At 46.7% G+C, this 24896-nt stretch overlaps 1 protein-coding gene across 3 annotated transcripts in view; it reads right to left on the reverse strand.

Moving 5' to 3' along the window:
- MTRR (5-methyltetrahydrofolate-homocysteine methyltransferase reductase) overlaps positions 1-16702 on the reverse strand; it is an 877206-nt gene extending 860504 nt beyond the window's left edge. The window contains exons 1-2 of one of the 3 annotated variants that reach the window (XM_044292705.1): positions 16616-16684; positions 10247-10298 (exon numbers count right to left, since the gene is read on the reverse strand). Coding sequence is in view for 1 of the 3 variants with exons in the window: in XM_044292703.1 (XP_044148638.1) it covers positions 16616-16689 (74 nt within the window). In the remaining 2 variants the exon portion in view is untranslated. Of the gene's footprint in view, positions 1-10246; positions 10299-16615 lie in introns of all 3 variants that reach the window. The other 2 variants (XM_044292703.1, XM_044292704.1) reach the window with 2 other exon arrangements.
- Positions 16703-24896: the final 8194 nt, after the last annotated feature.

Here is a 24896-nt window from a genome sequence, read left to right on the forward strand (position 1 = left end):
CCTCATAACAGTGCACAGATCCCCCTTCCCATAGCAGTGCCATACACAGACCCCCCCTCCTCCCCATAGCAGTGCTATACACAGACCCCCCTCCCCATAGCAGTGCCATAGACAGATCCTCCCCCCTCCCCATAGCAGTGCTATACACAGACCCCCCTCCCCATAGCAGTGCCATAGACAGATCCTCCCCATAGCAGTGCTATACACAGACCCCCCCTCCCCATAGCAGTGCTATACACAGACCCCCCTTCCCATAGCAGTGCCCCCCCCCCCATAACAGCCCCGGCCCCGATGCTTGCATCTTTATTTTACCTTTTTACAATGACGCTCCCGCTCCTGTAACAGCCAGGCAGAGCGGACGGCGGCGTAACGTCACTCAATCACGTGACGCACCTGCTCCGCCCACTTCATGAATGAAGGAGGCGGAGCAGGCGGGTCACGTGAGTGAGTGACGTTACGCCGCCGTCCGCTCTGCCTGGCTGTTACAGAAGCGTCATTGTAAAAAGGTAAAATAAAGATGCAGCGACCGCCCGCCCGAATAGCAACGAATCGGCGATTATTCGATAACTGGATTCGTCGACAACGAATCCAGTTATCGAATATAATCGATTACATTGATTAATCGTTGCAGCCCTAAATATGATAGTACAATTAACCCCTTTAGGTGCCGCACCTGAAGGGGTTAATTGTGCTATCATATCCCCCTGTAAGAGATCGGGTGGTGCCAGGCAGCAGGGGGCAGTCTTGTACAAAGTTTGCAGTGTATTCTAACTAGAAGCGTCCCCATCACCATGGGAACGCTTCTGTGTTAGAATATACTGTCGGAAATGAGTTTTCACGAAGTGAAAACTTAGATCAGAAAAAGCTTCGGATCCGTCTGTATGAAAGCAACCTACGGCCACGGATCACGGACACGGATGCCAATCTTGTGTGCACCCGTGTTCTTTCACGGACCCATTGACTTGAATGGGTCCGTGAACCGTTGTCCGTCAAAAAAATAGGACAGGTCATATTTTTTTGACGCACAGGATACACGGATCACGGCCTCGGCTGCAAAACGGTGCATTTTCCGATTTTTCCACGGACCCATTGAAAGTCAATGGGTCCGCGAAAAAAAACGGAAAACGGCACAACGGCCACGGATGCACACAACGGTCGTGTGCATGAGGCCTTAGGGTAAGTTCCCGAACACCCATCCCCCCACACACACACCAAATAAAGTTCATCACACACACACACTCCCCTATGGCCCGCCGGATGTTCTAGGCGGCATATGCCCAGCTTGCCTCCGAGTCCAAGAGCCCCAGTGAGGATGAGGATGAACCCCACTTTCCTTTTGTCATCCGCGTCCTCCTCATCATCTAGCGATGATGATGAGACCCCAAGGTGGCGGAGACACCGCCAGGTGGAGCAAGGAGACTGCCATGCTAGGGACCCTGTGGCCCACACTAGTACAAGAAGCTCTGGGGCTCGTACTAGTTTTCCGGCCCACCATTTAAGTCCACCGGAGCCCCCTACCGGTGAACTTGTCTGGTATACCCCAGAGCGTTTTGAGCCCGTGATTCCTGATTTTGTAGGCCAACCAGGAATCCAGATTTCCACAGTGGGCTTCACTGAATGCGACTACTTTAGTCTTTTTTTCAGTGACCCCTTTGTGAATCTGATGTTGGAGCAGACTAACCTGTACGCCCCACAGTTCATTGCTCAACATCCGGGCTCCTTTTTGGCTAGGCCCGGTGGCTGGACTCCGGTCTGTGCAGCCAAGATGAGGACATTTTGGGGCCTCGTGCTGCATATGGGCCTAGTCAAGAAACCTAGTGTCAGGCATTACTGGAGTGGGGATGTCCTCTACCAGACCCCACTTTACAATTATGCAGTACAAAATCAGGCCGGTCATTGATCACTTTGGGGCTAAATTGGTGCAGGTCTATGTACCTGGAAGGGAAGTCGCGGTTGATGAGTCTCTCATTGCTTTCAAGGGGAGACTCATTATCCGCCAGTATGTTCCCTCTAAGCGGGGGAGGTATGGCGTGAAGCTGTACAAACTTTGTGAGAGTACCTCAGGGTGCACTTACAAGTTTTGTGTGTACGAGGGGCAGGATTCCCGTATTCAACCCCCAGAATGTTCCCCCACTCTGGGTGTTAGCGGGAAACTTGTGTGGGACCTTATGCACCCACTGCTAGATAAGGGTTACCACTTTTGCATGGATAACTTTTATACTAGTATCCCCTTGTTTCAGTCTCTCGCCGCCAGATCCATGTTCGCTTGTGGGACCGTGGGGATAAATCAACGCAGCCTCCCTACCCACCCCTTCCAGGTACCCATCCCCAGGGGTGCGACCCGTGCACTTACCAGTGGAAACCTGTTGCTGGTCAGATATAAGGACAAGAGGGATGTCCTTATGCTGTCCACAATTTACGGTAACGGCACCACCCCTGTCCCTGTGCGAGGTACCGCGGCAACGGTCCTCAAGCCCGATTGTATCGTTGACTACAATCTGTATATGGGAGGAGTTGATCTCCCTGATCAAGTCCTCGAGCCATATATAACGCCATGCGCAAAACCCAGGCATGGTATAAAAAAGTTGCGGTCTGCTTGCTGCAGGTTGCCTTGTACAACTCTTTTGTGCTGTCCCGGAGCGCTGGCAACACAGGGACATTCCTCCAGTTCTATGAGGCAGTCCTCAAGGCCCTGATCTTTTCTGACCAGGAAAGAGCAGGCCAGAGTACCTTCAAACTCGGGGGTTAAGTTGCAGCACACCCGGGGGGTCTAGAGTCAGGGTTAAAAACATGGGGTGGAAAGTGGGAGGGGTTTCATCAAATCAAGCACGCAATATCTCAGAAACCAAAGCGGCGCAAACGTTCATTTTTGCAGCACTAACTAGCACAAACGAATGGTGAATTTCTTTTTGAAATTTAGGAACATGGGGTGGAAAGTGGGCGGGGTACCCAGACCCGAACCCGCACTTTTCCACAGAAGTGTGGGTTTGGGTTAGGTGTTCTGTAAATTTTATTATTTTCCCGTTTAACATGGTTATAAGGGAAAATAATAGCATTCTTAATACAGAATGCTTACTAAAATGTGGCTTTAGGGGTTAAAAATAAAATTTAACTCACCCCATCCACTTGATCGTGTAGCAGATCTCCTCTCCTTTCTACTTTCTTCAGGACCTGGCTAAAAAACCTTTGGACCATGTGATGAGCGCAGTGATGTCACCATAGGTCCTTTTCACGCAGCCCCATTCACTTCTATGGGGCCTGCGTTGTATAAAAGAAAGGAACATTATAACGATTGCTGCGTGAAAATCACTGCTCATGTACACAGCCCCATTGTAGTGAATGGGTCCGGATTCAGTGCGGGTGCAATGCGTTCACCTCACGCATTGCACCTGCACAGAATTCTTGCCTGTGTGAAAGGGGCCTTAGTCAAGTAGAGGCCTTTATGAATGAGTGGCAAGAAGAAAGCCATAAATAGTGTTTGGAGTTTACCACAAGCCATATAGGGGACACAGCACGTAGAAGAAGGTGCTCTAGTCAGATGAGACCAAAGTTGAACTTTTCAGCCTAAATGTAAAATGCTATGTGTGATGGAAAACTAAAACTGTACATCACCCTTAACACACCATCCCCACTGTGAAACATGGTGTTGGTAGCATCATGTTGCAGGTATGCTTTTCTTCAGCAGGGAGCGGGAAGCTGGTCAGAGTTAATGGGAGGATAGCTGGAGCTAAATACTGGGCAGTTCTGGAGGAAAACCTTGTAGACGTGATACCGAGACAGACATTTTTCCCTTCCAGGAGGACAACTCTAAATATACAGCCAGCATGTTCATGTGTTAGAATGGGCCAGTCAAAGTCTAGACCTAAAGCCTATTGAGAATCCGTGTCAAGAATTGAAATTCGCTGTGCTCAGACACTTTCCATCCAATCTGATCGGGCTTGAGCTATTTTGCAAAGGAGGATGGGAAAACATTTCAGCCTCTACATGTGCAAAGCTGGAAGAGACGTACCCCAAAAGACATGCAGCTTTAACCACCTCAGCTCCCCCTTAGGCCCCACGCACACGGCCGTGTTTCACAGCCGTGGAACCGCGGCCTGGATCCCTCCTGAGAGCAGGAGCGCACGGCGTCACTGGTTGCTATGACGCCGTGCGCTCCCTGCTGCCGCCACAGTACAGTAATACACTGGTATAGATCATACCAGTGTATTACTGTATTGCGGCGGCAGCAGGGAGCGCACGGCGTCATAGCAACCAGTGACGCCGTGCGCTCCTGCTCTCAGGAGGGATCCAGGCCGAGGTTCCACGGCCCGCACACGGCTGTGAAACACGGCCGTGTGCATGGGGCCTTAATGACCAGACCACTCTTTACAATTCTGCACTACACTACTTTCACGGTTTATTGCTCGGTCATGCAACTTACCACCCAAATGAATTTTACCTCCTTTTCTTCTCACTAATAGAGCTTTCGTTTGGTGGTATTTCATTGCTGCTGACATTTTTACTTTTTTTGTTATTAATCGAAATTTACCTAAATTTTTGCAAAAAAATTACATTTTTCACTTTCAGTTGTAAAATTTTTCAAATAAAGCTACATTTCTATATAAAAATTTTCTCTAAATTTATTGTTCCACATGTCTTTGATAAAAAAAAAAATAAGTGTATATTTATTGGTTTGGGTAAAAGTTATATGGCCAGATTTATCATTAGCTGAGGTCAGAATAATGGGGTGAAAAAGTCCCCCCAAAAAGTCCCAAACGCTAAAACTGCGCACAAATTTGCAACTTTTTTCTGCTCTGCACTATGCTCGCCAGTTTTCAGAAAGTGGGTGTGTTTTCTTATGTAAATGAATCTCTAGACAGATTTACTATTGGGACTATTTAAAAATTTCACTCCAGTGAGGACCATGCTTATCTTATGAGACTTTTTAATAGAACATGCGACTTTCATAAAAACGTGCGACTTTTTCGTAAAGATGTGCGACTTTTGTAAAGCTGCTTACTGATAGATAAACTGCTACCGTCAAACCACATTTATTGCAGTCTTAAAGGGCCGATCATAAATCTGACTTGGCTAAAACTGACTTTAGCTATATGTTAGGCCCCATGCACACGGCCGTTGTTCACGGCCGTGTGCGGGCCGTGGAACCGCGGCCTGGATCCCTTCCTGTGAGCTGGAGCGCACGGCGTCACTGGTTGCTATGACGCCGTGCGCCCCCTGCTGCCGGCACAGTACAGTAATACACTGGTATAGATCATACCAGTGTAGTACTGTATAGCGGCGGCAGCAGGGAGCGCACGGCGTCATAGCAACCAGTGACGCCGTGCGCTCCAGCTCACAGGAAGGGATCCAGGCCGCGGTTCCACGGCCCGCACACGGCCGTGAACAACGGCCGTGTGCATGGGGCCTTAAAGTGGAGTGAGCTGTCAGAGTCATGATAAATTTGGCCCATAGCGTTTACAAACTATGGTACAAAAATGTGAATTTCCACTTTTTGAAGCAGTTCTGACTTTCTGAGCACCTGTCATGTTTCCTGAGGTTCTACAATGCCCAGACAGTAGAAAAAACCCACAAATGACCCCATTTTGGAAAGTAGACACCCTAAGGTATTCGCTGATGGGCATAGTGAGTTCATAGAACTTTTTATTTTTTGTCACAAATTAGAGGAAAATGATGATTTTTTTTTTTTCTTACAAAGTCTCATATTCCACTAACTTGTGACCAAAAATAAAAACTTCCATGAACTCACTATGCCCATCACAAAATACATTGGGGTGTCTTCTTTCCAAAATGGGGTCACTTGTGGGGTCGTTATACTGCCCTGGCATTTTAGGGGCCCTAATGTGTGAGAAGTAGTTTGAAATCCAAATGTGTTAAAAATGCCCACCTAGGCTGCAAAAAAGTGTCACACATGTGGTATCGCCGTACTCGGAAGAAGTAGGGCAATGTGTTTTGGGGTGTCTTTTTACATATACCCATGCTGGGTGAGAGAAATATCTCTCTAAGTCAACTTTTGCAATTTTTTTATACAAAGTTGTCATTATAGAGAGATATTTATGTCACCCAGCATGGGTATGTGTAAAAAGACACCCCAAAACACATTGCTCAACTTCTCCTGAGTACGGCGATGCAACATGTGTGACACTTTTTTGCAGCCAAGATGCGCAAAGCGGCCCAAATTTCTTTTAGGAGGGCATTTTTAGACATTTGGATCTCAGACTTCTTCTCACGCTTTACGGACCCTAAAATGGCAGGGCAGTATAAATGCCCCACACGTGACCGCATTTTGGAAAGAAGATACACCAAGGTATTCAATGAGGGGCATGGCGAGTTCATAGAAGACTTTTTTATTTTTTTGCACAAGTTAGCGGAAATTGATTTTTTTTTGTTTTTTCTCACAAAGTCTCCCTTTCTGCTAACTTGGGACAAAAAGTTCAATCTTTCATGGACTCAATATGCCCCTCATCGAATACCTTGGAGTGTCTTCTTTCCTAAATGGGGTCACATGTGGGGTATTTATACTGCCCTGGCATTTTAGGGGCCCTAAAGCATGAGAAGTCTGGAATACAAATGTCTAAAAAATATTACACATTTGGATTCTGTGAGGGGTATGGCGAGTTCATGTGAGATTTTATTTTTTGTCACAAGTTAGTGGAATATGAGACTTTGTAAGAAAAAAAAATTAAAATAAAATAAATTTCCGCTAACTTGTGCCCAAAAAAATGTCTGAATGGAGCCTTACATGGGGGTGATCAATGACAGGTGGGTGATCAGGGAGTCTATATGGGGTGATCACCACCCTGTCATTGATCACCCCCTGTAAGGCTCCATTCAGACGTCCGTATGCGTTTTGCGGATCCGCGGTGTCCGTGTTTTGCGGTTCCACAAAACACATACGGACGTCTGAATGGAGCCTTACAGGGGGGTGATCACCCCATATAGACTCCCTGATCACCCCCCTGTAAGGCTCCATTCAGACATCCGTATGTGTTTTGCAGATCCGATCAGTGGATCCGTAAAACACATACGGACGTCTGAATGGAGCCTGACAGGGGGGTGATCAGGGGTAAATAAGGGGTTAATAAGTGACGGGGGGGTAGTGTAGCGTGGTGCTTGGTGCTACTTATTACAGAGCTGCCTGTGTCCTCTGGTGGTCGATACAAGCAAAAGGGACCACCAGAGGACCAGGTAGCAGGTATATTAGACGCCGTTATAAAAACAGCATTGAATATACCTGTTAGGGGTTAAAAAATCAAATAAAAAAATATCGCATCTACAGCCTGCCAGCGAACGATCGCCGCTGGAAGGCTGTAGTTCCACTCGCTTACCTGAAGTGCCTGTGCGTGCATGTTCACAGGAAATCTCACAGCTCGCGAGATGACGCGTAGATGCATGACGGTGCCTGAGTGAGCCGCCTCCGGAACGCGATGCTGCAGATTTTTGTTTATTAAAGGGGTTCTCCGGGCTTTTAATATGGCAATGGCAAAGCAGCAGCAGGAAGCGAGACAGGAGACGGCACGTGCACACTGCACGTGCCGTCTCCTAATACAGCTAATTAGCGCGGGGGGCCGGGTGTCGGCCCCCACCGATCTGATATTGATGACATATCCTGAGGATGGGTCATCAATAGGGCTGCAACGATTAATCGATGTAATCGATTATATTCGATAACTGGATTCGTTGTCGACGAATCCAGTTATCGAATAATCGCCGATTCGTTGCTATGCGGGCGGGCGGGCGGGCGGTCGCTGCATCTTTATTTTACCTTTTTACAATGACGCTCCCGCTCCTGTAACAGCCAGGCAGAGCGGACGGCGGCGTAACGTCACTCACTCACGTGACACGCCTGCTCCGCCTCCTTCATTCATGAAGTGGGCGGAGCAGGCGCGTCACGTGATTGAGTGACGTTACGCCGCCGTCCGCTCTGCCTGGCTGTTACAGGAGCGGGAGCGTCATTGTAAAAAGGTAAAATAAAGATGCAAGCATCGGGGCCGGGGCTGTTAGGGGGAAGGGGGAGGGGGGGATCTGTCTATGGCACTGCTATGGGAAGGGGGGGTCTGTGTATAGCACTGCTATGGGGAGGGGGGTCTGTGCACTGTTATGAGGAAAGGGATCTGTGCACTGTTATGCCCATAACAGTGCACATATCCCCCTCTCCATAACTACGCCGTCCACAGATCCCCCATAATAGTGTCGTCCACAGATCCCCCATAATAGTGTCGTCCACAGATCCCCCATAATAGTGTCGTCCACAGATCCCCCATAATAGTGTCGTCCACAGATCCCCCATAATAGTGTCGTCCACAGATCCCCCATAATAGTGTCGTCCACAGATCCCCCATAATAGTGTCGTCCACAGATCCCCCATAATAGTGTCGTCCACAGATCCCCCATAATAGTGTCGTCCACAGATCCCCCATAATAGTGTCGTCCACAATTTGTTTTAATATGGCCTTTGAACATAATTTTTCAAGTAAGATCATATAAACCTCTCTTTTTTGTAATTTTGTTGTTTTTTCCGATTAATCGATTAATCGTAGTAATTAATCGGCAACTAATCGATTATTCAAATAATCGTTAGCTGCAGCCCTAGTCATCAATATTAACCCTTTTGCTCCAGCGGCATACATGTAGGTAAAAATGGCATCCACTCAGGCGTGCATCAGACGCCATGGCTGGCGGGTCTCTGCTGTTTCAAACAGCAGAGGCCCGCGGCTACTGACCATGACTGGCAATAATGATGACCGCGGTCATTAAAGTCTTTAGATCTATACAGTCAAAAACCTGGAAGTGCGTGCTTCCAGGTCATTCCCACATCCCAGTGTGGCCAATGGAGATGTTGGCAATTGGCTTTAAAAGGAACCTGTCACCAGGATTTTGTGTATAGAGCTGAGGACATGGGTTGGTAGATGTCCGCTAGCACATCCACAATATCCAGTCCCCATAGCTCTGTGTGCTTTTATTGTGTAAAAAAAACTGATTTGATACATATGCAAATTAACCTGAGATGAGTCCTGTACGAGAGAAGAGTCAGGGACAGGACTCATCTCAGGTTAATTTGCATACGTATCAAATCGTTTTTTTTAGACAATAAAAGCACACAGAGCTGTGGGGACTGGGTATTGTGGATGTGCTAGCGGCCATCTAGCAACCCATGTCCTCAGCTCTATACCCAAAATCCTGGTGACAGGTTCCCTTTAATACGCTGGTTCTCTCTGAAGAGACCCAGTATATTACAACTGCAATTCTTACGTTGGCCAGAAGGTCCATACAGTATTAGAATGTATTAGCTTCTATGAGCTGAAGCTATTACTTTGCGAAGTCTCGCGAGACTTCGCATAATAACTTCATAGATTAATTTCCTGAACTTGGGTTTGGTTTCATCCCTAATGGTAATATAACTTTTTTTTAAATTGTTAATATTGTAGCCTCCTACACTAGCTACAAAATAATTTATTTATGAAGCTATTATAATTTTTGAAGTTATTATGCGGTCTTGCGAGACTTTGCAAAGTAATAACTTCGGCTCATAGGAGCCAATACATTCTAATACTGTATGGAGCGCTCGTTCCTTATAGTATTCAAACAAAGTATTATGCAAATTGACTTTGGATGTTTAATTCAAAGTCGATTCGCTCATCCCTAATGGTAATATTAAATTTTAAAAAATATTGAGTATTGTAGCCTCATACACTAGCTGAAAAAACAAAAAAGTAACAAATAAAAATGTAAAAAAAAATATACCAAAAATATAAAAAATAAATAAAAAAATCACTCCCCTTTCCTTAGAATAAAAAAATAAATAAACACAAATAACAAAAAATATAAACATCATGGGCATCACCGCGTCGGAAAACGCCTTCACTATTAAAATATAAAATTGTATTTCCAATACGGCAAATGGCATTTACGGAATAAAGTATCAAAATGGCCATTTTTTTCAATCGCTTCTCTTACACAAAAAAAGTAATAAACAGTGATCAAAAAGTAACACACACTCCAAGATGAAATCAATAAAAACGACAGTTTGTCCCACAAAAAAAATGAGCCCCCACACAGGTCAGTAGACTTAACTAAATAAAAAGATAGGGTGGTCAGAATATGGTGATGTAAAAAAAAAAAAAAAAATTTAAAAAGCGTTTAACCCCTTAAGGACCGGGCTCATTTTCACCTTAAGGACCGGGCCATTTTTTGCAAATCTGACCAGTGTCCCTTTAAGTGCTCATAACTTTCAAACGCTTTGACTTACCCAGGCCGTTCTGAGATTGTTTTTTCGTCACATATTGTACTTCATGACACTGCTAAAATTGGGTCAAAAAAGTTATTTTTTTTGCATAAAAAAATACATTTTTTACCAAAAATTTTGAAAAATTAGCAAATTTCAAAGTTTCAGTTTCTCTACTTCTGTAATACATAGTAATACCCCCAAAAATTGTGATGACTTTACATTCCCCATATGTCTACTTCATGTTTGTAGCATTTTGGGAATGATATTTTATTTTTTGGGGATGTTACAAGGCTTAGAAGTTTAGAAGCAAATTTTGAAATTTTTGAGAAATCTTCAAAATCCCACTTTTTATGGACCAGTTCAGGTTTGAAGTCATATTGTGAGGCTTAGATAATAGAAACCTCCCAAAAATGACCCCATTCTAGAAACTACACCCCTCAAGGTATTCAAAACTGTTTTTTCAAACTTTATTAACCCTTTAGGTGTTCCACAAGAGTTAATGGCAGATGGAGAAACAATTTTGAAATTTCTATTTTTTGGAAAATTTTCCAATATAATAAATTTTTTCCAGGAGTAAAATAAGGGTTAACTGCCAAACAACACTCAAAATGGGTTGCCCTGATTCTGTAGTTTGCAAAAACACCCCATATGTGGTCGTAAACTACTGTTTGGCCGAACGGTAGCACATAGAAGGAGGGGAACACCATATGGGTTTTGGAAGGCAGATTTTGCAGGACTGGTTTTGTTTATACCATGTCCCATTTGAAGCCCCCTGTTGCACCCCTAGAATAGAAATTTCAAAAAAGTGACTCCATCTAAGAAAGTACACCCCTCAAGGTATTCAAAACTGGGTTTACAAACTTTGTTAACCCTTTAGGTGTTCCACAAGAGTTAATGGCAGATGGAGAAACAATTATGAAATTTCAATTTTTTGGAAAATTTTCCAATATAATCAATTTTTTCTAGGAGTAAAACAAGGGTTAACTGCCAAACAACACTCAAAATGGGTTGCCCTGATTCTGTAGTTTGCAAAAACACCCCATATGTGGTCATAAACTACTGTTTGGCCGAACGGTAGCACATAGAAGGAGGGGAACACCATATGGGTTTTGGAAGGCAGATTTTGCAGGACTGGTTTTGTTTATACCATGTCCCATTTGAAGCCCCCTGTTGCACCCCTAGAATAGAAATTTCAAAAAAGTGACTCCATCTAAGAAAGTACACCCCTCAAGGTATTCAAAACTGGGTTTACAAACTTTGTTAACCCTTTAGGTGTTCCACAAGAGTTAATGGCAGATGGAGAAACAATTATGAAATTTCAATTTTTTGGAAAATTTTCCAATATAATCAATTTTTTCTAGGAGTAAAACAAGGGTTAACTGCCAAACAACACTCAAAATGGGTTGCCCTGATTCTGTAGTTTGCAAAAACACCCCATATGTGGTCGTAAACTACTGTTTGGCCGAACGGTAGCACATAGAAGGAGGGGAACACCATATGGGTTTTGGAAGGCAGATTTTGCAGGACTGGTTTTGTTTATACCATGTCCCATTTGAAGCCCCCTGTTGCACCCCTAGAATAGAAATTTCAAAAAAGTGACTCCATCTAAGAAAGTACACCCCTCAAGGTATTCAAAACTGGGTTTACAAACTTTGTTAACCCTTTAGGTGTTCCACAAGAGTTAATGGCAGATGGAGAAACAATTATGAAATTTCAATTTTTTGGAAAATTTTCCAATATAATCAATTTTTTCTAGGAGTAAAACAAGGGTTAACTGCCAAACAACACTCAAAATGGGTTGCCCTGATTCTGTAGTTTGCAGAAACACCCCATATGTGGTGGTAAACTACTATTTGGCTAAACGGCAGGACATAGAAGAAGGGGAACGCCATATGGTTTTTGGAAGGCAGATTTTGCTGGACTGGTTTATTTACACCATGTACCCTTTCAAGCCCCCTGATGCACCCCTAGAGTAGAAACTCCATAAAAGTGACCCCATCTAGGAAACTACGGGATAAGGTGGTTGTTGTTTTGGGACTATTTTTGGGGTAAATTTGATATTTGGTTGCTCTATATTACTCTTTTTTGAGGCAATGTAACAAAAAAAAAAAATCTAAAATTGTTTCTACATTCGCTATTTAGTTTTGTGGAACACCTAAAGGGTTAACATAGTTTGTAAAGTAACTTTTGAATACCTTGAGGGGTGTAGTTTCTTAGATGGGGTCACTTTTTTGGAGTTTCTAGTCTGGGCTACATCAGGGGGGGCTTCTAATGGGACATGGTGTCAAAAAAAAAACTGTCCATCAAAATCTGCCTTCCAGAAACCGTATGGCGTTCCCTTCGTTCTATGCCCTGCCGTGCGGCTATATAGCCATTTACGACCACATATGGGGTGTTTCTGCAAACGACAGAATCGGGGCAATAAATATTTAGTTTTGTTTGGCTGTTAACCCTTGCTTTATTACCGGCAAAATGGATTTAAATTGAAATTTTGCCCAAAAATAGGCGTTTTGGCACCGTTTTTATTTTATATTTTTAACACCGTTCATCCGAGGCGTTTGGTCAAAAGTTATTTTTATAGCGACGACTTTTACGCACGCGACGATGCCCAATATGTATGGCTCTCAGACTTTGGAGACACTAAGCAGGCATCCTAAAACTGCGGCCCTCCAGATGTTGTAAAACTACAATTCCCACCATGCCCTGCTGATGGCTGTAGGTTGTCTGGGCATGCTGGGAGTTATAGTTTTACAACATCTGGAGGGCCGCAGTTTGAGGATGCCTGCACTAAAACTAATATTTTTGGGGGAAAGAAAAATAGTTTTCGTGTCTCCAAAGTCTGAGAGCCATAGTGTTTTATGTTCTCTAGTGAACTGTTGGGGATTATAAAAATTTAGTACTCCATGGAAGTGTGATACTCCCTGAAGCAATCGATAACGCAGAGGCCCGGATGATCGGGGCACGTGTCGCACTGAGTGGTGGTGTCCTTCCGTATCCCCCTCCTGCGACACACTCTGCACTTTTTTTGGGTTCGTCCCTTCTTTCCAGTATGGGGGACCACACCTGGAAAGTGTTGGCCAGGGACGATCCGGGCGCCTCCAGTTCCCGAGGTACTCCGGCCTGCTCTTTCCCGGTCCGAAAAGATCAGGTCCTTGAGGACTGCCTCATAGAATTGGAGGAATGTCCCTGTGCTGCCAGCGCTTCGGGATAGTACAAAAGAGTTGTACATGGCAACCTGCACCAAGTAGACCGCAACTTTTTTGTACCATGCCCGGGTTTTGCGCATGGCGTTATATGGCGTGAGGACTTGATCCGAGAGATCAACTCCTCCCATATACCGATTGTAGTCGACGATACAATCGGGCTTGAGGACCGTTGCCGCGGTACCTCGCACAGGGACTGGGGTGGTGCCGTTACCGTGGATTGTGGACAGCATAAGGACATCCCTCTTGTCCTTATACCTGACCAGCAACAGGTTTCCACTGGTAAGTGCACGGGTCTCACCCCTGGGGATAGGTACCTGGAGGGGGTAGGCAGGGAGGCCGCGCTGATTTTTCCGCACGGTCCCACAAGCGAACGTAGATCTGGCGGCAAGGGACCTGAACAAGGGAATGCTGGTATAAAAGTTATCCACGTACAAGTGGTAACCATTATCCAGCAGTGGGTACATAAGGTCCCACACGAGTTTCCCGCTAACACCCAGAGTGGGGGGACATTCTGGGGGTTGAATACGGGAATCTCGCCCCTCGTACACACGAAATTTGTAAGTGTACCCTGAGGTACTCTCACAAATTTTGTATAGCTTCACGCCATACCTCGCTCGCTTTGTGGGAATATATTGGCGGAAACTGAGTCTCCCCTTGAACGCAATGAGTGACTCATCAACCGCGACCTCCCTTCCAGGTACGTAGGCCTGCTGAAATGTGGCCCCAAAGTGATCGATGACAGGCCGTATCTTATACAGCCGGTCATAGGCAGGATCACCTCGGGGTGGACATGCTGCATTATCGGAATAATGCAGACATTTCCGGATGGCCTCAAACCGGGAGCGTGTCATGACCATACTGTACAGTGGGGTCTGGTACAGGACGTCCCCACTCCAGTATTGCCTGACACTGGGTTTTTGGACTAGACCCATATGCAGCACGAGGCCCCAAAATGTCCTCATTTCGGCTGCACTGACCGGCGTCCAGCCACCGGGTCTAGCCAAAACTGAGCCTGGGTTTTGAGCGACGAACTGTTGGGCGTACAGATTCGTCTGCTCCACCATCAAATTCACCAGTGGGTTACTGAAAAAAAAACTAAAATAGTCAATTTCAGTAAACCCCACTGTGGGAATCTGGATTCCAGGATTGCCAGCGAAATCCGGAATCTCAGGCTCAAAGTCCACTGGGGGACACCAGCTAAGTTCATCGGCAGGGGTCTCCGGTGAACTTATTTGGTGGGCCGGGAAACCAGTACGAACCCCAGGGCGGCTCGTACTAGGGTGGGCCACAGGATCCCTAGCATGTGCGGCCCCTGGCTCCGCCTGGCGGCGTCTCCGCCGCCTTGGTGGCTCATCGTCATCCGATGATGATGAGGAGGATGCTGATGATAAGAGGAATGTGGGGTCATCCTCATCCTCACTGGGGCTCTCGGAGTCGGAGGCAATCTGGGCATATGCCTCCTCGGCCGAGAACACCCGGCGGGCCATGGGTGTGTGTGCGTGTAGGTGTGCGTGTGTGTAAAACTTTATTATATGTGCGTGTGTGTGGGGGCAACGGGTGTTCGCGTACTAAAAAAAGGAAAAAAGGGCAAGTGTTAGGAAAAAAAAAAAGTTGCTGATTAGCGGTACAACGCTGATCAGCGGTGGGGCAGGCGATGCGCTAACAGTGGACGGACGCTAAAAAGTGCCGACCAGTCAGCGAACGCAGAAAAAAAAGTGGTGGTGAGGGGGCTAGTGGTGGTGGTGGGGGGATGGGGGGGGTTGGGGGGAGTGGTGGGGGGGTGGGTGGAGGGGGTGGGGGGGCTGGTGGTGGTGGGGGGCTGGTAGGGGGGGGCAAGTGGCAGGGGGGGGTCTGGGGTCTGATGGATCAAAAAAAGATTTGTGTAAAAGTTAAAAGTTTTTTTTTTTTTTTTTTCCTAACTAACTTTTCCCTTCTTTCCCTGCCTAACGATGCCTCTCCCTCACTGACCCTAACCTACCTGGGTGGCGATGGGTGCAGGAGGGTGATGGATGGCGATTAGGGGGACACAGGAGCTGGTGCTGGACGATGCTGCCGGGTGCTCGTGCAGAACAGGAAGAGGAGGGGAGAGAGGAGCGCAGGAAGTTTGAATCTCGCGCCTCTCTCCCCTGCACCAATCAGCACCCTGGACAGCAGTGTTCAGCACCAGGGCCAGCACCGCCTCCTCAAATCCTCGGACTGCGATTGGTGGTGTATAATTACGCCACCGATCGCAGTCTTTTTCCGGTTCATCGGGTCACCGGACACCCGAATGGACCGGAAACGCAGAAAACCGCAGGTCTGAATTGACCTGCGGTTTTCTGCGATCGCCGATACGGGGGGGTCAAATGACCCCCCCCTGCGTTGTTACGGGATGCCGGCTGAATGATTTCAGCCGAAATCCCGTTCCGATTAACCCCCGCGGCGCCGGAATGCCGATTTTAAGTCAGGACGTACCGGTACGCCCTTGGTCCTTAAGGACTCGGGAAATAGGGCGTACCGGTACGCCCTGTGTCCTTAAGGGGTTAAAAAAAAAAATACTGATACTTATGTGGTATCATTGTAATCGCACTGTTCCAGAAAATTAAAAGCACAGGTCAGTTTTGACGCAAAGGGAACGCCGTAAGGACAAAACCCAGAAAATGGTCGGAGTTATTGCGTTTTCTTTGCAAATCCACCTCATTTGGAAAAGTAGGGAACTACATTGTGTGCCATATTAAATGGTGGCATTGGAAAGTATAACCTGTCCCACAAATAACAAGCCCTTATGTGGATATATATAATATGGATATAAAAAAAAGAAGTTATGGGTCCAGGAAGATCGGGAAGAAAAATAAAAAGGAAAAAACTTTCAATACCCTAACGGTTAAAAGTCCAGAGAGCTTCACATAGACTTGCTACTTTGTGTGCAACGTGAAAAAATGTGGAAAAGTTCTCAACCAAACAAACCAATATACATAACAATTCAATACAATAAATTCGTTTTCACATTCATTAATAATATATTACAAAATAATGATAAAAACCCTTATTTATAGTGCAACTATTGATGAAAACATGTGCTCAAGTATCTAATTATACAGATATATATATATATATATATTTCTACAGTGTAAAAGTCTTCATATATGATAATTATATTAATTGAGGGAGCCGGCTTACCAATAATTAATATGCAGACACTTACATAATATACTGTAGTACCGTGTTAGTATCACCATCGGCGTGCTGATCTTGGTACAGTCGGGAACTCGCAAGCATGTATAATCACGTGACACTGACATCACAAGGCACTTACGGTGCATGGAGACACTTCCCATGTAGAAGCGAGAAAATAGGAAATAGTAAAGACGCCATGTTTATGAAGGTCGCATACTACGTTATATATTATGACTACACAAACATGGCCGCCGGTGTAGCGTTATACTATCCTACCTCATGAGATTTCCCTACCTTCTGATTTCCTGTCGCATCAGAGATGACGTCGGGAGGCGTGCCTTAGTTTTCACCATCTGCGCATACCCAAAAGGACACTCTAGTAGTGAATATCTCTGCTGAATTTAGCAGCACACCGGGACACTGCGCATGCGTCGGGGGAGAAATTACGTCCCAGTGCGCAAGCGCCGAGGGTAAGTATAAATATCCATGCCAAAAGCACTTTTTACCCTTTGCAGGAGTTATTCTCATATTGGTTCTTGATTGATTGTCCTCTTATATATAGGTTGTATTATAGGAGGGAGGGGAGGCAGGTGCGGTGCGGTGCGGTATATTGGGGGATGTATGTGCAGCATATTTGGGGGGGCAGTGTATTATATTTGTGGGCTGTGCGTTAGATGTGGAGCTGTGCAGCATGTGTGGCCTGTGTGTTAGATGTGTACAACCCTATTTTAACAAAAAATAAAAAAAAATTCCCTATATCTCCAATGCCATGGCATGTTTTTTGCTACGAAACTGCAGCCATCTCGTCACTTGGAGAAGGATAAGAAGCTGCCCCCCATCCAGAGGGACACATCTGCCACCAAATCCGTCGCTCACTGGATTCTGTAATCACCGTCTGCTGTATACATGTGGACCGTCAGTCTGCATGCACTGCGTCTGTTCTGCCATTTGCTCTAACCATTTTAATTTTTCTTTTTTTTGTGTCACAACTCTGACCAGCATGTTCTTATATGGAACACGAAGTACCTGAAGTGGAATGAAGAAGCCCATGTTTGAGGCCTGCGCCCTGGCTGGAGCATTGAAGGGGCATCTGACACGTGACAAGCTGCTCCAGCATTGTGTACTGTGATCACCGCAAGTTCAGAGGTCGGCACCCATAGGCCGTCCACATGCTGTGAATTACATCTCCCATCATGCTGGTAAAGTATTATGGGAGGTGTAGTCCAAAACATCTGGAATACCAAATGCGTATGAATGAAAAGCATGGTGTGTGACTGGTCAGTAACAAGGGTTGAAGCCTTGACGTGGCGTTACTGCTCACATGTGTATCCATGTGCCAATTCAACCAATGTGAGTGACTGTAATTAATACTGATTAGGTAACTATAAATACTGTGACAATGGAGAATTAAACGACCGTATCTCCTACACGCTGCTTACACTGTGACCGTATCTCCTACACGCTGCTTACACCGTGACCGTATCTCCTACACGCTGCTTACACCGTGACCGTATCGCCTACACGCTGCTTACACCGTGACCGTATCGCCTACACGCTGCTTACACCGTGACCGTATCGCCTACACGCTGCTTACACCGTGACCGTATCGCCTACACGCTGCTTACACCGTGACCGTATCGCCTACACGCTGCTTACACCGTGACCGTATCGCCTACACGCTGCTTACACCGTGACCGTATCGCCTACACGCTGCTTACACCGTGACCGTATCGCCTACACGCTGCTTACACCGTGACCGTATCGCCTACACGCTGCTTACACCGTGACCGTATCGCCTACACGCTGCTTACACCGTGACCGTATCGCCTACACGCTGCTTACACCGTGACCGTATCGCCTACACGCTGCTTACACCGTGACCGTATCGCCTACACGCTGCTTACACCGTGACCGTATCGCCTACACGCTGCTTACACCGTGACCGTATCGCCTACACGCTGCTTACACCGTGACCGTATCGCCTACACGCTGCTTACACCGTGACCGTATCTCCTTCACAATTATGTCCAGTTTCAGCTCTGATCACGGACCACACCTTTTGGACTCTTGTACTATATGCACTAAAACATGTATAGTGTTAGTTAACGGGCTATATTGATCGTGCGTACAGGAGTACATGGCATCTTGATGTTGTTCATGTTGTGCCTCACTATGGGCTATTGTCCTGCATTCATATGATCTATTCTCTATTCGTGCTAAACAATAGTCCCACCTGAAGCTCAACTTGCACAGCATCATTGTAATCTATGATTGTGTGTACTCCTGTTGGCATGATCAATGCTAGTGTGGGACATATGGCCCTCTTCAAGGTAATACAGTAGTGTGAAAGAGGCCTTAAAATGGGTTTTCTCATGTCAGACATTAGGGGCGTATCGCTTGGATATGCCCCCATTGTCTTATAGCTGCTGTTCCTCGCACCTATATTGAGAACTAGTCCCCGAAATTGGAGTATGGCGCAATGCGCATGCTCTCCCGCCCTCCATTCTTTTCTATGTTAGAGTTGTGAATTAGCAAACAGTGGTCGACGGACCCCATTAAATCTGGTGTCCTCCAGCCACAGCGCTACCTGCTCCGTTCTCAATATAGGTGCGTGTCCCATCGGTGGTACCCACACCTATCAGACAATGGTTGCATATTCAAGCGATATGCCACCATTGATTGGAATACCCCTTTAACAGCAGTTAGTCCCTTGTGTGTCCATTGTGTTAATCACACTAGTTATGTCATAGCGTCATAGGGAAATCATTAATCAAACTGTTAAATTACTATTTATTAATGAATTCATGATGATGCTGATGGACCGTGACTCCCACACCCACAAGGCACAAGGGCTCATATGAAAAGGGGCAAGATTGAACAACGAACAAGCATTTGCTGTTCATGTGCCAATCGTAGGGTCTACGATCAATAAAGAGCCAAAAGATAGCTCATTATTGATTCTATTGTTCATGGTTCACCTTTGGCAATAATGCCGTTTTGGGGGGAAAAAAAAATACCAAGGGCTTTTTAATAAACGTACAGTAGTGACCCTATGGTAGTTTTAATGTCACCACAGCAGTAGTGCCAAAGGTTACTGTTACCCTGTACTGGCCAATGAAAACACAAATACATTGAAGTTAACTATACATTTATACATTTTTGTATAAATTACAATATATTCATAAAAAAATAAATACATTTTTAGTGGAGTAGGACTGTCGGGTAGGTGGTTTGAGGTTGGCAATGGTAGCCCCCCTATCCTCTTTATTCTCTGAGCTAAAAATACAGTCCACAAGAAAGGGTGCAGGTTGAAATTGTAGGTTGTATAAGGGTCTGAGGAGGGTGGTACCCGAGCATGTGTAGAGGTGGTGGGGAAAATAGTGGTACGGAGAAGTAGAATAAGAGACAGAAGGGAACACATGCTCGGGGGCTGGGAATGGGAAGGTTGTCGGTAATGGTCACTGGTGTGGGATGGGGTTGTGGGGGCGGTGGCCAATTTCTGTGACACATTCTCTAGCATGATATTAACCACCTCCGGACCGCCTAACGCAGATGTGCGGTCCGGAGGTGGCAGCGCTGCGCACAGTCACGCATATACGCGTCATCTCGCGAGACGCGAGATGACGCGAGTATGCGCGTGCGCAGTTCGCGCCGGCATTTCGTCGAGAAGTATTTCGTCAGCAACCTGCCAGCCAATGATCGTGGCTGGCAGGTTGCTGATTTTTAAAAAAGCCAATCAAAGTGCCAGATAGCAGATCATATTTGTAAATATGATCTGTTATATGGCTGCCTGCTCCTCTGCTGGTTCTTTTCGTCGGTTGGATCCAGCAGAGGAGCAGGCTTCACAGTGAGTACACCAAACACTACATACTTAGCCCCTGATCACCCCCCTGAACCCCAATTAACCCTAACCCTGTCACTTTTTTTTTTCACTGGTTGACCGTTAGGTTTAAGTATAGTTTAGGCCCCTTGGTTAGGTAGTTTAGGGATCGGTTAGCGCCCAGCCCACCGCACCGCAGTCCGTTATTCGCTGATTAGCGTATCGCTAATCAGCATTTGTACTTTTATAGTATCTGGAAGTGATCAAAACTGATCACGGTCAGATCTATAATAGTACTAGTGTCACTTTAGTTCTCCCTCCACCCAAAACACAGTGTTTGCCCGATCAGGCCTGATCGGTCGCCCACACGTGCGTTCGCCCACACCCGCCCCACCGCAGTGACAAAAAAATATTTTTTTTTTGTTCTCTGCACAATCACTTTACACGCACTGCGGCGATAAAAAAATCAGTTTTGATATTTTTTATCAACCGCAGCGGCCTCCGGTACTTCGCTAGCCTCCCCTTTGTAAGACAGGCTTGCTTTTTTTTTCTTGGGTAGTCTCAGGGAATACCCCTAAATTTAGTTGCCCACATGTCTAACAGGGGGTATTCTTCTGAAGAGGCCTACAGGCTTCTGACCCAGTCGGATGAGGAGTGGGAACCCTCATCTGATGAATCCAGCGGGTCAGAATACGAACCAGTAGAAAGCAGTGGCTCTCTGACCCAAAGTTCGGACGAGGAGGCTGAGGTCCCTGATACCACCAGGCGTACCCGGCCCCGTGTCGCTAGACCACAGGTTGCGCAGGATCCGCTTCAAGAGCAGCAGAGTGGGGCTGGTGCTGTCGGATTACGTGGTGAGGCATACACCAGCAGCCCAGCCCTCCCTGAACCTAGTACCAGCACTGCCGTACAACCTGGTGAAGTAGCGAGCACCAGAAGGGCAGTTGAAGCTGGTACGGGGGCACGTGCAGTAGTGACCCCGTCGCAGCCACCGCAAAGACGTGCCCGTAGAGCCCCTAGAATCCCAGAGGTGCTGGCAAATCCTGATTGGCAGTCCCCAACTTCAGCCGCACCTGTAGCTTTCCGGTGGAAACCAGTCCAAGTTTCCGAACTTAAAACTTTTCTGGGCCTCCTCCTCAACATGGGCCTGACAAAAAAGCATGAATTGCGGTCATATTGGTCCACGAACCCGATTCATCACATGCCCATGTTCTCTGCTGCTATGTCCAGGGCACGTTTTGAGGCCATCCTGCGGTTCCTGCACTTTAGTGACAACACCGCCTCCCGTCCCAGGGGCCACCCTGCTTTTGACCGGCTCCACAAAATTCGGCCCCTCATAGACCATTTCAACCAGAAATTTGCAGATATTTATACCCCAGAGCAAAACATCTGCATAGACGAGTCCCTGATACATTTTACCGGGCGCCTTGGCTTCAAACAATACATCCCAAGCAATGGTATGGGGTCAAATTGTATAAGCTCTGTGAAAGGGCCACAGGCTATACCCACAAATTTCGTGTCTATGAGGGAAAAGATCAGACCCTGGAGCCGGTCGGTTGCCCTGACTACCTGGGGAGCAGTGGGAAGACAGTTTGGGACTTGGTGCCCCCATTGTCTTATAGCTGCTGTTCCTCGCACCTATATTGAGAACTAGTCCCCGAAATTGGAGTATGGCGCAATGCGCATGCTCTCCCGCCCTCCATTCTTTTCTATGTTAGAGTTGTGAATTAGCAAACAGTGGTCGACGGACCCCATTAAATCTGGTGTCCTCCAGCCACAGCGCTACCTGCTCCGTTCTCAATATAGGTGCGTGTCCCATCGGTGGTACCCACACCTATCAGACAATGGTTGCATATTCAAGCGATATGCCACCATTGATTGGAATACCCCTTTAACAGCAGTTAGTCCCTTGTGTGTCCATTGTGTTAATCACACTAGTTATGTCATAGCGTCATAGGGAAATCATTAATCAAACTGTTAAATTACTATTTATTAATGAATTCATGATGATGCTGATGGACCGTGACTCCCACACCCACAAGGCACAAGGGCTCATATGAAAAGGGGCAAGATTGAACAACGAACAAGCATTTGCTGTTCATGTGCCAATCGTAGGGTCTACGATCAATAAAGAGCCAAAAGATAGCTCATTATTGATTCTATTGTTCATGGTTCACCTTTGGCAATAATGCCGTTTTGGGGGGAAAAAAAAATACCAAGGGCTTTTTAATAAACGTACAGTAGTGACCCTATGGTAGTTTTAATGTCACCACAGCAGTAGTGCCAAAGGTTACTGTTACCCTGTACTGGCCAATGAAAACACAAATACATTGAAGTTAACTATACATTTATACATTTTTGTATAAATTACAATATATTCATAAAAAAATAAATACATTTTTAGTGGAGTAGGACTGTCGGGTAGGTGGTTTGAGGTTGGCAATGGTAGCCCCCCTATCCTCTTTATTCTCTGAGCTAAAAATACAGTCCACAAGAAAGGGTGCAGGTTGAAATTGTAGGTTGTATAAGGGTCTGAGGAGGGTGGTACCCGAGCATGTGTAGAGGTGGTGGGGAAAATAGTGGTACGGAGAAGTAGAATAAGAGACAGAAGGGAACACATGCTCGGGGGCTGGGAATGGGAAGGTTGTCGGTAATGGTCACTGGTGTGGGATGGGGTTGTGGGGGCGGTGGCCAATTTCTGTGACACATTCTCTAGCATGATATTAACCACCTCCGGACCGCCTAACGCAGATGTGCGGTCCGGAGGTGGCAGCGCTGCGCACAGTCACGCATATACGCGTCATCTCGCGAGACGCGAGATGACGCGAGTATGCGCGTGCGCAGTTCGCGCCGGCATTTCGTCGAGAAGTATTTCGTCAGCAACCTGCCAGCCAATGATCGTGGCTGGCAGGTTGCTGATTTTTAAAAAAGCCAATCAAAGTGCCAGATAGCAGATCATATTTGTAAATATGATCTGTTATATGGCTGCCTGCTCCTCTGCTGGTTCTTTTCGTCGGTTGGATCCAGCAGAGGAGCAGGCTTCACAGTGAGTACACCAAACACTACATACTTAGCCCCTGATCACCCCCCTGAACCCCAATTAACCCTAACCCTGTCACTTTTTTTTTTCACTGGTTGACCGTTAGGTTTAAGTATAGTTTAGGCCCCTTGGTTAGGTAGTTTAGGGATCGGTTAGCGCCCAGCCCACCGCACCGCAGTCCGTTATTCGCTGATTAGCGTATCGCTAATCAGCATTTGTACTTTTATAGTATCTGGAAGTGATCAAAACTGATCACGGTCAGATCTATAATAGTACTAGTGTCACTTTAGTTCTCCCTCCACCCAAAACACAGTGTTTGCCCGATCAGGCCTGATCGGTCGCCCACACGTGCGTTCGCCCACACCCGCCCCACCGCAGTGACAAAAAAATATTTTTTTTTTGTTCTCTGCACAATCACTTTACACGCACTGCGGCGATAAAAAAATCAGTTTTGATATTTTTTATCAACCGCAGCGGCCTCCGGTACTTCGCTAGCCTCCCCTTTGTAAGACAGGCTTGCTTTTTTTTTCTTGGGTAGTCTCAGGGAATACCCCTAAATTTAGTTGCCCACATGTCTAACAGGGGGTATTCTTCTGAAGAGGCCTACAGGCTTCTGACCCAGTCGGATGAGGAGTGGGAACCCTCATCTGATGAATCCAGCGGGTCAGAATACGAACCAGTAGAAAGCAGTGGCTCTCTGACCCAAAGTTCGGACGAGGAGGCTGAGGTCCCTGATACCACCAGGCGTACCCGGCCCCGTGTCGCTAGACCACAGGTTGCGCAGGATCCGCTTCAAGAGCAGCAGAGTGGGGCTGGTGCTGTCGGATTACGTGGTGAGGCATACACCAGCAGCCCAGCCCTCCCTGAACCTAGTACCAGCACTGCCGTACAACCTGGTGAAGTAGCGAGCACCAGAAGGGCAGTTGAAGCTGGTACGGGGGCACGTGCAGTAGTGACCCCGTCGCAGCCACCGCAAAGACGTGCCCGTAGAGCCCCTAGAATCCCAGAGGTGCTGGCAAATCCTGATTGGCAGTCCCCAACTTCAGCCGCACCTGTAGCTTTTCGGTGGAAACCAGTCCAAGTTTCCGAACTTAAAACTTTTCTGGGCCTCCTCCTCAACATGGGCCTGACAAAAAAGCATGAATTGCGGTCATATTGGTCCACGAACCCGATTCATCACATGCCCATGTTCTCTGCTGCTATGTCCAGGGCACGTTTTGAGGCCATCCTGCGGTTCCTGCACTTTAGTGACAACACCGCCTCCCGTCCCAGGGGCCACCCTGCTTTTGACCGGCTCCACAAAATTCGGCCCCTCATAGACCATTTCAACCAGAAATTTGCAGATATTTATACCCCAGAGCAAAACATCTGCATAGACGAGTCCCTGATACATTTTACCGGGCGCCTTGGCTTCAAACAATACATCCCAAGCAATGGTATGGGGTCAAA

The sequence above is a fragment of the Bufo gargarizans genome, chromosome 5 (genome assembly GCF_014858855.1).
Source record: "Bufo gargarizans isolate SCDJY-AF-19 chromosome 5, ASM1485885v1, whole genome shotgun sequence".
Classification (NCBI taxonomy): domain Eukaryota; kingdom Metazoa; phylum Chordata; class Amphibia; order Anura; family Bufonidae; genus Bufo; species Bufo gargarizans.